The following is a 15,385-nucleotide window of genomic DNA, read 5'->3' as shown; positions in this document are numbered from 1 at the left end:
AACTGGCAATGTATGTATAATACCTTATGCGCTCAACTTTAATACAAAAAAGTACCATTTGTAACGAATTTATGTACGTCATTACACCTTATTAAAGCTAATTCGCCGGTGCATCTTACATTAACAGCAATAAATCCAGCCTTGCTTACCGTAACAACAGATATATTTCTTTTCAGACGAGATAGTTCTTACTGACGTATTATACAATCATAGCAATTTTCTTTGATACCAAATACACATAGTGAATGATTACGCATGAAAAGGAAGACGACGAGTGAAAGTATCTAAACAGTTGCGTAAAGCAAGGACAAGAAGCTAAAGCAACACTGGAGGTGTAGTATTTACGGTTGTACGTTTCAGTGAAGATCATGCCACACAATATCGGCTTGTAAATTACGATTCCTCCATATATTTTAAAGACGTTTATACATATACTAAATTGTTCACTTACCATATGAGTGTGCAACAGTGAGCAGAATGAAGAAAGTGAGCAGTTTCCATTTCTGAAGAAATGCCGTGCACATCATTGCGAGTGTCTCGCCGAGGTCAGTAATAAAAACGTTCGACACTAGCTGTTACGCTGTTATCAAGAGAACGAAGAACCAGCCCCTCAGACTACTGTGATAAGGCTGCTACGTCGTGTAATCTATCATCGAGCTGTCACAGATGATTCCATTGGGCTGCGACGTGGGAAACTGCCACTCGTTCTGCAGAGATGTTCATTAAAAGCATCAGCCGAATCAAATCAACAAAATAATCGATAACGTTCTCTAGTTCGAACAGTCGACCAGAAACAGTTGACAGACACGTTGAAAACTAGCACTCAGAATATATCGTTTCCCAACAGACTTCAATTATGTACGCCATTAAAATTTTCACGCGATTTAAACATGATGAAGAAACAGATGTCTGTATTTTTATACGGACAACTGAGGACTAAAATTTCAATGTTTTTATAGAGTCGAGAATTATGTTTCGTGGAAATGAAATGGAAATTGAGAGTCCGCAACGCTTAAATCAGATTAGTAGATTACGATAGTTGCTTAGCCAAACATGGAATGGCACTTGAGTGACCCGATGTTTTACCGATCAAGCCACAGCAAACCTAACAAAAATATTCAACGAGCGATGCGGTCCTATCACGGGAGTAGTTGTAATACGTAAGAATAAATATACTAGTGGATCTTACGATACTCCTTCCGACATAGTTAAACCGTACTTGATATAATGCGTTTCTCCCGTTCTTGATATGTTTTTATCGGGATTCTACTAGCACGGTCCACTTTTTACGCCTGACGCGGCTCGAAGATTTACAGAAATGCTGCGCGAGCCACTGCACTAGTTACGTCGCGTCGAACGGACACCTGTCTCTCCTCGCTGTAGCAGTAGAGATGGCCTTTGCTCACGCGCGCGACGGCAGTCATGTGTCACGATAAACTGAGCGCTTGCCCGCGCGTTCGCCGACTGGCCGTCACATGTTGCGGCGAGGGACGGCTCGTGTTGCAATTGTTACGGCAGCGCTGCGCGGGCAGCCGAGGATCGCAGAAAACGCCGCCGGCTGGCGTGACGCCACAGGCCGGCCTCTGACGTGCTGCTCTGACGAAACCCGTTTCGCGGCCAGTCGACAAGGTTAAGCTGGCGCTGCAAAGGACGCGCCGACCGCTACACACGTGGGCCGCGTTTCACTGGCTTTGCGCCATTAATCACAGACGACTTTGTCGTGTTACGTCGTTGATGTGATAATTTAATAAAACCAGTTATCCAAAACCAAACCCTGAAGAGAGAATGTCGAAACTTAAGTAGTGGTAGCCAGCGGGTGACATCTGTGTACCGTCGACCAGTGCTACTTTGGTCCTTGCGGGGTTACTTTAGTCCAACACCAAAAAAAAAAAAAAAAAAAAAAAAAAAAAAAAAAAAAAAAAAAAAAAAAAAAAAAAAAAAGTTTTAAATTTTCGTGCTGTACAAACTAAACAAGGTATATTGGTATTTTTGGGTTCAAAATATACAGGGTGGGGCAGGGGAACGGGGAATTTTGAACGTTACAGTTGGCAGCACTGTAGCACCAGCAGATGTTCGAAACTTAGCACAATTGATGTGAACGCATTGCCATTTAGTAATCATGGAGAACTGGACTGGTGCGGAAGATGCAGTAGCTGTCAGAGCGTTTTACAAAATCGGTGATAGTGCGACTGCCGCGCAGAGAACATTTCGACAGCATTACCAGCTTGTACGCCATGGACTTGTCCCATCTGCGCATGCGATTACAACGTGGGTGCGTAATTTTGAAGAAACAGGATCTGCCTTGGAAAAAAAAACCCCAGGCGGCATTCCAAAGGTACGTACCCCAGAGAACATTGCAGCTGCTAGAGCTGCAATCGAGAGAAGTCCTCGCCGCTCCGTTCGACAGCAGGCATCTTCGCTAGGGATTAAGCGACAAAGCTTACAAAGAATACTGCACGAATTAGACTTCCATCCCTATAAGTTGCAGATTGTGCAACACTTACATGAACGAGACCCAGCGTCGCGTATGGAGTTTAGTAGCCACATATTGGCTACAATCAACGAGGACGCGAATTTCCTTTGTAACTTATGGATATCAGACGAAGCCCATTTCCACCTGAACGTATTCGTGAACAAACAGAATTTTCGTTATTGGGCACAGGACAATCCTTGTTAGTTTCAGCAGCGACCACCACATAGCGCCAAGGCCACAATATGGTGTGCTGTATCATGTCATGGTGTTATCGGCCCTTATTTTTTTGAACGTGAGGATGGTTGTGCAGTGAAGGTAACATCCGCTTGATATGTTGAAATGCTTAAAACATTCTTTACACCGTGACTGTACGAATTTAATCTTAACGTTGAAAACATGTGGTTTCAGCAGGACGGAGCCACGTCACACACTGCTCGAGAATCGATGGCAGCAGTTCGTCAGTTGTTTGGAAGACGCATTATTTCACGTAACGGTGACATTGCATGGCCTGCGAGATCCTCTGATCTTAGTGTGTGCGACTTCTTCCTGTGGCGATATCTTAACGGCAAGGTGTACCGTACACGTCCTGCAACAATCCATGAACTGAAGAACATTGAAAACAAAATCGCTGCCATTCCCTAAGATTTGCTACACCGCGCATTCCAGAGTTTTCATAACAGGCTGTTAGAGCGTGAACGCCGAATGGGAGCACATCTTTCCGATGTCATCTTTAAAAAGTAAAGAGACACTTTTGGACATTTTGATTGTAAATACATGGTGAATAATGGCATACTGAATACATTCACTTTCGTTAATAAATTACTAGTTTTATGAATTTATTCATGGAAATGACGTTCTTTCGAAATTTCCCGTTTCCCTGCCCCACCCTGTATTTTATACCCTACTTGAGGGTATTTTAATACTTCTGGGTAATTTAAAGTCTGTACCATAGGCAACACTGGAGGTTTTGCAAATCTTTGTTTTGATTTGTGATTTGTTTACGTCCAAACATTTCGTCGTGGACGAATTCAGTCGTTGTTGTGCTTTCAGTCCTGAGACTGGTTTGATTCAGCTCTCCATGCTACTCTATCCTGTGCAAGCTTCTTCATCTCCCAGTACCTGCTGCAACCTACATCCTTCTGAATCTGCTTAGTGTAGTCATCTCTTGGTCTCCCTCTACGAATTTTACCCTCCACACTGCCCTCCAATGCTAAATTTGTGATTCCTTGATGCCTCAGAACATCTACCACTGGTCCCTTTTTCTTGTCAAGTTGTGCCACAAACTCCTCTTCTCCCCAATTCTATTCAATACCTCCTCATTACTTATGTGATCTACCCCTCTAATCTTCAGCATTCTTCTGTAGCACCACATTTCGAAAGCTTCTGTTCTCTTCTTGTCCAAACTATTTATCGTCCATGTTTCACTTCCATACATGGCTACACTCCATACAAATACTTTCAGAAATGACTTCCTGGCACTTAAATCTATACTCGATGTTACCAATTTCTCTTCTTCAGAAACGCTTTCCTTGCCATTGCCAGTCTACATTTTATATCCTCTCTACTTCGACCAGCATCAGTTATTTTGCTCCCCAAGTAGCAAAATTCCTTTACCACTTTAAGTGTCCTATTTCCTAATCTAATTCCCTCAGCACCGACTTAATTCGACTACATTCCATTATCCTCGTTTTGCTTTTGTTGATATTCATCTTATATCCTCCTTTCAAGACACTATCCATTCCGTTCAACTGCTCTTCCAAATCCTTTGCTGTCGCTGGCAGAATTACGATGTCATCGGCGAACCTCAACCTTTTTATTTCTTCTCCATGGATTTAATTCCTACTCCGGAATTTTCTTTTCTTTCCTTTAGTGCTTGCTCAATATACAGTTTGAATGACATTGGGAAGAGGCTACAACTCTGTCTTACTCCCTTCACAACCAACTACTGCTTCCCTTCCATGTCCCTCGACTCTTATAACTGCCATCTCGTTTCTGTACAAACTGTAAATAGCCTTTCTCTCCCTGTATTTTACCCCTGCCACTTTCAGAATTTGAAAGAGAGTATTCCAGTCAACATTGTCAAAAGCTTTCTCTAAGTCTACAAATGCTAGAAACGTAGGTTTGCCCCTCCTTAATCTAGCTTCTGAGATAAGTCGTAGGGTCAGTATTGCCTCAAGTGTTCCAACATTTCTACAGAATCCAAACTGATCTTCCCCGAGGTCGGCTTCTACTAGTTTTTCCATTCGTCTGTAAAGAACTCGCGTTAGTATTTTGCAGCTGTGACTTATTAAACTGATAGTTCGGTAATTTTCACATCTGTCAACACCTGCTTTCTTTGGTATTGGAATTATTATATTCTTCTCGAAGTCTGAGGGTATTTCGCCTGTGTCATACATCTTACTCACCAGATGGTAGAGTTTTGTCAGGACTGGCTCTACCAAGGCCGTCAGTAGTTCCAATGGAATGTTGTCCACTCCCAGGGCCTTGTTCCGACTCAGGTCTTTCAGTGCTCTGTCAAACTCTTCATGCAGTATCGTATCTCCCATTTCATCTTCATCTACATCCTTTTCCATTTCCATAAAATTGTCTTCAAGTACATCGCCCTTGTATAGCCCCGCTATATACTCCTTCCACCTTTCTGCTTTCCCTTCTTTGCTTAGATGGTTCAAATGGCTCTGAGCACTATGGGACTCAACTGCTGTGGTCATTAGTCCCCTAGAACTTAGAACTACTTAAACCTAACTAACCTAAGGACATCACACACATCCATGCCCGAGGCAGGATTCGAACCCGCGACCGTAGCAGTCGCACGGTTCCGGACTGCGCGCCTAGAACCGCGAGACCACCGCGGCCGGCTTTGCTTAGAACTGGGTTTCCATCTGAGCTCTTGATATTCATACAAGTGGTTCTCTTATCTCCAAAGGTTCCTTTAATTTTCCTGTAGGCAGTATCTATCTTACCCCTAGTGAGGCAAGCCTCTACATGCTTACATTTGTCCTCTAGCCATCCCTGCTTAGCCATTTTGCACTTCCAGTCGATCTCATTATTGAGACGTCTGTATTCCTTTTTGCCTGCTTCATTTACAGCATTTTTATATTTTCTCCTTTCATCAATTAAATTCAATATTTCTTCTGTTACCCAAGGATTTCTACTAGCCCTCGACTTTTTACCTACTTGATCCTCTGCTGCCTTCACTACTTCATCCCTCAAAGCTACCCATTCTTCTTCTACTGTATTTCTTTTCCCCATTCCTTTCAATTGTTCCCTTATGCTCTCCCTGAAACTCTGTACAACCTCTGGTTCTTTTAGTTTATCCATGTCACATCTCCTTAAATTCCCACCTTTTTGCAGTTTCTTCAATTTTAATCTACAGGACATAACCAATAGATTATGGTCAGAGTGGTCGTCGTGTAAGTGACTACAATAGTCTAATATGTCATTTGTATTCAATTTGTATTAAAATATGTGAGTAGTTCAAAGTAGCCTCGAACAAAGATTACTGTGGTCCAACATTTAAAAAAATAGTGAAAAAATAAAAAAGTTAATTTGTTTAAAAAGTGTTATAGAGTTTACTTTTTTCTTTCTTCGCTTACGCCATAGTCCTACAGCGATCGCAATTTCGGCGTAGTTACAACGTATTTGGCAGGGCTAGTGTTAAGGATGCCCAGATGCCCTTCCTGCCGCCACCTTGTACCCCCCAAGACAGAATCAGTGTACCCCAAATGTCTGCATCTAGTGGAAATCGTGAAGTGGTGCAGACGTGTTTCAAATGTCTGTGACGCGTGTAACTGAGGCGGAACTTGGGGACCATCCCAGTATTCAGCTAGTGGGATGTGGAAAACCGCCTAAAAGTCACATTCAGGCTGCCGTGCACACCGGTCCTCGTCGTTAATCCGCCGGACGGATTCGATCCGTGGCCGGCGCGCCTAACCGAATGCAGGAAGCAGCGCGTTAGCGCGCTCAGCTACCATAGCGAGTCATACAGTTTACTTCTTGATACTTTGATAATTGGTTGAAACTCAATTTTTGACGTTTAAAAACCATTTATTATATTTTTCACTAATTAATATGCAAGTTAAAACATGAAAAACTGGCAGAAAGACGGTACTGAAAACAACATCTCTATATATTCTCACCACAGTAATGACGTGCTGTAGAGCGTTTGTTTACACGTAAACGCACCAAACCGATGTGGCATTGCGATCTACAGATAAGACTGATAGCAAATTACAAATATCATGCGAACAGATTTATCCATATCGATTCACCGAAATGTGAAACCACAGACTGAGACCTTTGCCACGCAGATATGAATGTTTCCCAGAGAATTTTTGTATCAGTTTGTCATTAAACTGTTAACGTTTTTGTGGTCTTTACTCCAAAGACTTGCCCGATGCAATCTTCAAGGCATTCTGCCCCGTGCAAGCGTCTTTATCTCTGCATGACTACCACTGCTTACTGAAATCAAGTCTTGGTTTCACTAAAATATTTATCTGCCACACTTCCCTCTCTTGGAAAATCGAGCCTTCCTTGATGCCTCGGCGTATATCGTATCAACCAATCCATTTAGCAAGACTGCCTATATCGATTTAGTACCTCTTCCTTAGCAGTCTAATCCTCAGCACCATATTTCAAAAGCTTCTCTTCACTTCTTCTCTGTAAAGTTTGCTGCCCACGTATCACTTTCGTGTGAGACTACACTGCAGAAAAATACTTAGGAAACGACTTTCAAACTCCAGAACTTATATTAGACGTTGAAATATTTCTCTCTTCCGCAAACAATTTTCTTAGTATTACAAGCAATATTTTACATATCTACTTTACTTTGGCCATCGCCAACTATTTTGCTGCTCAAATACCAAACTCATCTACTGCACCTACACCTACATCTACGTAGATACTGCGCAAGCCACCGAGCGGAGCGTGGCGGAGGGTACCCTGTACCACTACTTGTCATTTCCCCTCGTGTTCCACTCGCAAATAGAGCTAGAGAAAAACGACTGCCTGTACGGATCAGTATGAGCCCTAATTTCTCGTATCTTATCTTCGTGATCCTTAAAAGCGACGTATGTTGGCAGCAGTAGAACCGTTCGACAATCAGCTTCAAATACTGGTTCTCTAAATTTTCTCAATAATTTTTCTAAAAAGGAACGTCGCCTTCGCTCCCGGTATTCTCACCTCAGTTCCCGAAGCATCTCCGCAACACTTACGTGTTGTTAGAATCTACCGGTAACAATAATAGCCGTCCGCCTCTGAAAACGACCTGGTAGGGATCCCAAACACTCGAGCATTACTCAAGACTAGGTCGCACCAGCGTCCTGTATACTATCTCCTTTACAAATGAAACTCCCATTTGTCTCACTTTCTTATCTAATTCTCTACACATACCACGACGTAACTGGTCCACATTCCATTCCTCATGTTCTATTTTTGTAGGTGTTCATTTTACATTCCGTCACAGGACGGTCACTTACCACTTTGCTATAAAAAAGTGAAACTGGCAGTATAATGTTCTTAACAACGTTTGAGGGAAAGACATAGTGGCTTCTGCAGTAAGATTCGTGAATTTTCTTTTCCCTGAGGTGAACCTGAGAATATTTACGAGAGATACGGTTAGTGTCAACGCTTTAAATAGGAGTCGGCTTAAGATCCCCAATGGCCAGCTGGTACGAAAAAGTTTTGGGGCTCCAAACTGGCCGTTTTCAGTTGTCCAGAAGTTAGAGCAAAGCGAGAGCAGATCCCTTACGTATTGCTGGCGTGACGAATCTGCATTTCCTGTCGGCGGCTGTAAACATGCGACGCCCACAGTTTGCCGTTTTCACTGTGTCTGAACGAATGAGCGGCGACACAGCATTACAGTCTACCAATCTTTGGCCAGTTAATGGGCCTACAGTAAGCGATTGTGGAGAGGTTTGGCAGGCTTCCCCTGCCTTTTAGCGTGTTGAAATTCTTGTACGTTACTGTGGTGAAAGTTGAGAATCCTCCCCTTCAAGTGTGAGTTTTCTGGGAGGAGAGATGGTTCAGTCCCCTACACTTAGAACTACTTAAACTTAACCAACGTAAGGGCATCACACACATACATGCCCGAGGCAGGATTCGAACCTGCTACCGGAGCGGTCGCACGGTTCCAAACTGAAGAGCCTAGAACCGATCGGCCACAATGGCCGGCGGGAGGAGAGAGGAACGCGAGAAAGGCGGAGGGAGCGAGAGAGATGGAGACACCGTGTGGAGACGCGTGGCTGTCAGGACGCGCACAGATAGACAGGAGGGGGCGAGGGGAGGGGGGGCGTCACAGCCGGGCGCAGATTGCGCTGAATCGATCGAGCAAGTTGTTTTCTTTTTTAGCGCTATCGTTGCCTTTGCTCTGAGCAGCTCACAATTTGCGAGGCCAACTCCGCAACTTGTGTTGCTTTCTCAGTGTATAACTTATTTTAGATCATCGATCCGATTTTAATTTGTATTTGCAAGTTGCACAATTTTGCAACGCTAATTGAGCTTCCACAGCAATTTTCTGTCGAAGAAGAGGTCAGCAGAACAGTGTCCCCCAAGTGAACTTCGCAAAAGCAATCGTTTATGGAACATTTGAGTACATCAGCGGGCATTCCATTGTGGAGTATAATATGTTAGGTTTCTTTAGAAGTAATTGTTCTCTCATTTAGCTTCGAGTAAGCAACCACATTTGTCTCAGTTGCGAGAAGATATTCAGTTAATCGTGAAGTAATTTAGGGGAAATAAATCCAATGCTTAAAGGGACTGATTAGTTTTCTTTTAGGCCTTCTACAAGTTGGTCAGGCGACCTACAAATAATAAAAATGAACAATTTATTCAGCATAATTAAATTGTGCACTCACTGTGACGGCTTTTGATTGTTAAGGAGGAGTCTCTGCATGGAACACTACACAGGGTGGGCCATTGATCGTGACCGGACCAAATATCTCACGTAATATGCGTCAAACGAAAAAACTACAAAGAGCGAAACTTGTCCAGCTTGAAGGGGGAAACCAGATGGTGCTATGTTTGGCCCGCTATATGATGATGCCATAGGTCAAACGGATATCAACTGCGTTTTTCAAAATAAGAACCATCATTTTTATTACATATTGCTGTATTACGTAAAGAAATGTGTATGTTTTAGTTGGACCACTTTTTGCGTGACAGATGGCGCTGTTATAGTCACAAACATGTGGCTACAAATTTAAACGAACAGTTGGTAACAGGTAGGTTTTTGAATGAAAATACAGAACATAGGTACGTTTGAACATTTTATTTCATTGTTCCAATATGGTACATATACCTTTGTGAACGTACCATTTCTGAGAACGTATGCTGTTACAGGGAGATTACCTGTAAATACCACATTAATGCAATAAATGCTCGAAATGACGTCCGTCAACCTCAATGCATTTGGCAATACGTGTAACGACATTTCTCTCAACAGCGAGTAGTTCGCCTTCTGTAACGTTCGCACATGAAATGAAAAAGCGCTGCCCTATGTTGTCAGGTGCTGTCGGTGGATAACCTTCAACTTTCCCCACAGAAAGAAATCCGTAGACGTCAGATCCGGTGAACGTGAGGGCCATAGTATGGTGTTTCGACGACCAATCCACCCGTCATGAAATATGCTATTCAGTACCGCTTCAACCGCACGCGAGCTATGTGCCGGACTTCCATCAGGTTGGAGGTACATCACCATTCTGTCATGCAGTGAAAAATCTTGTAGTAACATCGGTAGAACATTACGCAGGAAATGAGCAAACATTGCACAATTTAGATTGCCGTCTATAAAATGGGGGCGTTACCCTGCCTCTCACAATGCCGCACGATGCATTAACCCGCCAAGGTCGCCGATGTTCGACTTGTCGCAGCCATCGTGGATTTTCCGTTGCCCAATAGTGAATATTATGCCGGTTTACGTTACCGATGTTGGTGAATGACGCTTCGTCGCTAAATAGAACGCGTGCAAAAGATCTGTCATCGTCCAGTAATTTCTCTTGTGCCCAGTGGCAAACCTGTACACGACGTTCAAAGTCGTCGGCATGCAATCCCTGGTGCCTAGAAATGTGGTATGGGAGCAATCGATGTTGATGTAGCATTCTCAACACCGACGTTTTTGAGATTTCCGATTCTCGCGCAATAGGTCTGCTACTGATGTGCGGATTAGCCGCAACAGCAGCTAAAACACGTGCTTGGGCATCATCATTTGTTGCAGGTCGAGGTTAACATTTCACATGTGGCTGAACACTTCCTATTTCCTTAAGTAACGTAACTATCCGGCCAACGGTTCGGACACTTGGATCATATCGTCCAGGATACCGAGTAGCATACATAGCACACGCCCATTGTGCATTTTCATCACAATAGCCATACATCTCGACCTTTCCCGCAATTGGTAAACGGTCCATTATAACACGGGTAATGTATCACGAAACTAATACTGTCCGCACTGGCGGAATGTTACGTGATACCACGTACTTACACGTTTGTGACTATTACAGCTCCATCCATCACAAAGCGAAAAAAGTGTACCAACTAAAACATTCATATTTCTTTATGTACTACACGAATATGTAATAAATAATGGTGGTTCCTAGATAGAAAAAATGGTTCAAATGGCTCTGAGCACTCTGGGACTTAGCATCTGTGGTCATCAGTCGCCTAGACCTTAGAACTACTTAAACCTAACTAACCTAAGGACATCACACACATCCATGCCCGAGGCAGGATTCGAACCTGCGACCGTAGCGGTCACGTGGTTCCAGACTGAAGTGCCTAGAACCGCACGGCCACACCGGCCGGCTTGCTCCTATATAGAAAAACGCAGTTGATATCCGTTTGACCTATAGAAGAGGCATCTAGGAGGCCAACCATAGCGCCATCTGGTTTCCCCCTTCAAGCTAGACGAGTTTCGTTCTTTGTAGTTTTTTCGTTTGTTGCTTATTTCGTGAGATATTTGGACCGGAAACCATCAATGGACCAACCTGTATATGTGGTAGGAAATGTAATTAATGACTGATGAGAATTATTGTCATTTACAATTCAACAGTTTTGAAATCGCTGACCATTTTCAATTACTATGCTTACCACTTTTCTGAGGTAAGGCAACACAAGGCTTACAGCAGTTTGCACATCTTCAGTGTGTTGAGCGCGCAGATATCACTCAGCACTGCCGAGACCCAGCATGTCGCACTCACAGAACGATCGACAAACTAGTAGACATTTCAGATTTCTTTTCAAGACACTTCCTAATCGTTAATTTCATCTTCCAGGTGATTTGCTGCCTCTGATGGGATTACACCGTCGTCATCAAACCCTAAATTTTTTTAATTATCATTGCTAAGCTATCTTTGCCTTGCTAAATTTCTCTTTCTTTTCCTTTACTGCTTGCTGAGTGTAAGTTTCAATTATTATGTACGTAAAGTCATGAAATATGAAATTATTAGCTATTGCGCCTCCATTTTTTCTGCCTGTGAGACGTACTTTGTACTGAGTAGTAATACAACTAGTGTTTCATTAATATACCAAATTAGTTAATCAGGACACACTGCCAAATTAATGGAGAGTCGGTCGACCAAGGCAGTTTGTTTATATTGTGTATTAACCTGGGGACCTAGAAACGACGAAGAGGCTTCGTTCCCCTTTAGGCCCCAGTGGTTCACAGCCCCACAACGGGCCACAGCAGTCCACCCACCCCACCACCGCCCTACGCCGAACCCAGGGTTATTGTGCGGTTCGGCCCCCAGTGGAACCCCCAGGAACGTCTCATACCAGATGACCGTAACCCCAGATGTTTGCGTGGTAGAGTAATTACGGCGTGCGCGTACGTGGAGACAGTGTTGGAGCAGCAATCGCCGACATAATGTAACTGATGCGCAATAAGAGGAACCAGCCCGCATTCGCCGGGGCGAATGGAAAACCGCCTCAAAAACCATCCACAGGCTGGCCGACACACCGGACTTCGACACTAATCCAGCGGACGGGTTCGTGCCTGGGACCGGCACGCCTTTCCTCTGGTAGAGCACCGCGTTAGACCGCGCGGCTAGCCGGGCGGGTAACCAAGGCTGCACGTAGCTGGATTCCACGAGATACAGAAGACCCGGAAGTAGAAGGTTGAGTAGATGCCGTTAGTAAACACGTAGGATGCGTTTAGTCGAGGACTGCAGCGCATGGAGAATTTTGGAGGACTTCTGAGTGCAGCACTGTATGCCATGCGGCCGATGATGACAACGACAAAATTTTTATATGTCATCAAATTGTATGTGTGCAGTCTGCACACGACTGCACAGCGACCAGCGTAGCGCCACGATGCAACATCAAGAAGTCGCTGAACCGTGTGCCTATAGAATGAACGGGCAGCACCTAAAAGAAAGGCAGCGCATCAGTGGATGTGTGTGGTGTCCGTAGGTTAGTTAGGTTTATGTAGTTCTAAGTTCTAGGAGACTGATGACCTCATATGTTAAGTCCCATAGTGCTGAGAGCCGTTTGAACCCATTTGCTCGGTGGTGTGATGTACAGAAATAGAAGATGGAGAACTTGAGGTAAAAATTTGCTAACAACACGTTATTTGCCTCTTCTTCACTGAGCTTGGACAGAATTTTAACCACTATTATGGCACCTATCTTCAATAAAGGCTAGTTCCTGTAAGAGGGCATGGATTTATTTTTAAAGTAGCGCTTCAAAGTTATTACGGGGAAGTGTGAGGCCAATAATGGGACAAAATAATTGTGCAATATTCATGCTTGGCAGTTAGAACTCTGCTTTAATCGCGAACATACCGGCGCTTCAAGAAGTGGAACTCGTGTGTATTGCGTTTGAACTGCTTGCCTTGAAAAACAAAAGCAGAAATTACCCAGAACGTACGAGATAAGTCTTGAAATATTCCATACCAATAGGCCAGAAGCACCTTCATTGCGCCATAGATTCATAAACAGCAACAAACAAATTAAAAACTGACGAAGTGAACTGTGTAATTTATCGAGTACATGGACTGTTTTCCATGTATTTCACTTCTGTAACAACTATATCAAGCGAAATAAAACAATTATTTACTGATTAGTGATTTAAAGCTTACAATATGTTATGCCCGTCGAGGGACAACCGTTGCAAGAAAAAAGTGTATGCTCACTGGACAGCTGGCCAAACATTATCTGCCAAATCTGAAAAATTCTGCAAGTAATAAAATCATATCTGCTTATTTTAGTGACACCATGTTGTTCAGTTTCCTTTCCTTTTGTGGAAAACGAGGTATCTGGCGTTTCCTAAACAGTCAGGAATTCTATTTCTCAAAATACACATAGTGCTTCACCATACCTCTTCCTGAATACTCCTTGATCTTTTGTCGTTTACTTTTTTCATTTCTCTGTGGAAATTCGTTCTGTGAACTGGATTTCTCTCGGTCTGGATAGTATTGAGTGAATGATTGATTTTAACAGGACAGCTAAAACATCTCAGGTCTAACCCGCCTCTGCCCGCACCGAAGCTAGGTTTATTCTGCGGTATCGCTCCCTGTATATCTAGTAAAGCCAACCAGTGCCCTTAAATAGTGCAAGGAGTCCCTCTACAGTTTTATGTTAGACGCAATTTCTTCAGGTCTAGTCATCCCGCAGATTCTTTTACTCCCCAAAGCCATGCATTCAAAGATTAGGTGTGATGCAGTTTCTTCACCCTTATCACAGATCCTACATTTAGGGTCCTCTTCCATTATACCCAGTGTGTGTAGGTGTTTTTTTGAAGTTCCCGTGGCCGGTCATTAGTCCAGTCATGAGTTTGATCTCTTTCCTGTTCAATCCCAGGATTAGAGAGCTTCTTTTAAAACATGTCTTGGGCATCATTACCTTACCATGTTTTTGTTTATGGACCTTGGGCCAATATCCTACGTGCTGTTTCCTAAGCCAGTTCTGTAGTTCTAATTTGATCATAGCCTTGGTGATTGTCAAGACAGGTTCCGGTCCAATAAATGGAGTTGTTGTCCCCATCCTAGCCAATCTATCGGTTTGTTCATTGCCACAGATCCCTGAGTGGCCACGGACCCGCACTAGGTATACCCTATTGCTTCCCCAACTCCACCAGAGCCGTGTGGCAATCTGCAACAATCTTAGATCTTGTTACGGGAGCACCCAATGATTTCAGAGCTACCTGGCTGTCTGAATAGATGTAGATGCTACAGTCATTGCAGCACCTACTCATATTCTCCTCCACACATACCATGATTTTGGTAATTTCGGCTTGGAATACAGAGGCCAGTTTCCCTAGAGAGATGCTTCTCTCCAGTCTTGGCTGAATCCCGTACAACCCTGCCCCAACGCCTTGATCTGTTTTCGACCCATCTGTGAACCAAACGATGTCCACCGTACAGTGTCGAACTGTTTTCTCCCACTGCTCCCTACTTCAATTTATTATGTTGTAAGGCTTATCGAAGCATTTCGGAGTTATTATATAGTCAGCGGGCATTTCCCCAGCCATACCTATATTTATCTCAGTCACTACGTTAGTGTGTGATTCTGGATATCCGAATGAGACCCAGTTTTGGCCAGTTTTAAGTCTGTATTCCCCAGTTGCAGCCTCCATCTTAACCCAAAGGTGATGTGGAGTCATATCCAGCATGGCTTCCATTCCAGCGGTTGGTGTGCTGCTAATTCCGCCCATTATGGCTATGCAGGCCAATCTCTGCACCTCTGGATAGGAACTGGCGTTTATTGCGCATAAATTCCCTTACACAGTACAAAGTACCACGCAGTTTGATGAGCGAATGTCAATATTTTTTAAGCCCTGTAGTCTCCTTCAGTATACTGTATTGCGCAAACACTCTGTACCACTCGCAGACGGTCGATATCACTTCGCAACAGTCAATATCGCGCGACGGTTCAAACCCGCGTCTGGATATTCTGGTTTGCGTTTTCAGTGATTTCCCTAAAT

General features: G+C 43.6%; 1 protein-coding gene across 1 annotated transcript in view; it reads right to left on the bottom strand.

Moving 5' to 3' along the window:
- LOC126272599 (uncharacterized) overlaps positions 1-1,585 on the bottom strand; it is an 86,942-nt gene extending 85,357 nt beyond the window's left edge. Inside the window, exon 1 of the mRNA XM_049975542.1 lies at positions 452-1,585. Within this exon, the coding sequence (XP_049831499.1) occupies positions 452-527 (76 nt within the window). The 5' untranslated portion in view covers positions 528-1,585. The remainder of the gene's footprint in view (positions 1-451) is intronic.
- Positions 1,586-15,385: the final 13,800 nt, after the last annotated feature.

This window comes from Schistocerca gregaria, chromosome 5 (genome assembly GCF_023897955.1).
Source record: "Schistocerca gregaria isolate iqSchGreg1 chromosome 5, iqSchGreg1.2, whole genome shotgun sequence".
Classification (NCBI taxonomy): Eukaryota; Metazoa; Arthropoda; class Insecta; order Orthoptera; family Acrididae; genus Schistocerca; species Schistocerca gregaria.
This window is presented reverse-complemented; position numbering and strand designations above follow the sequence as displayed.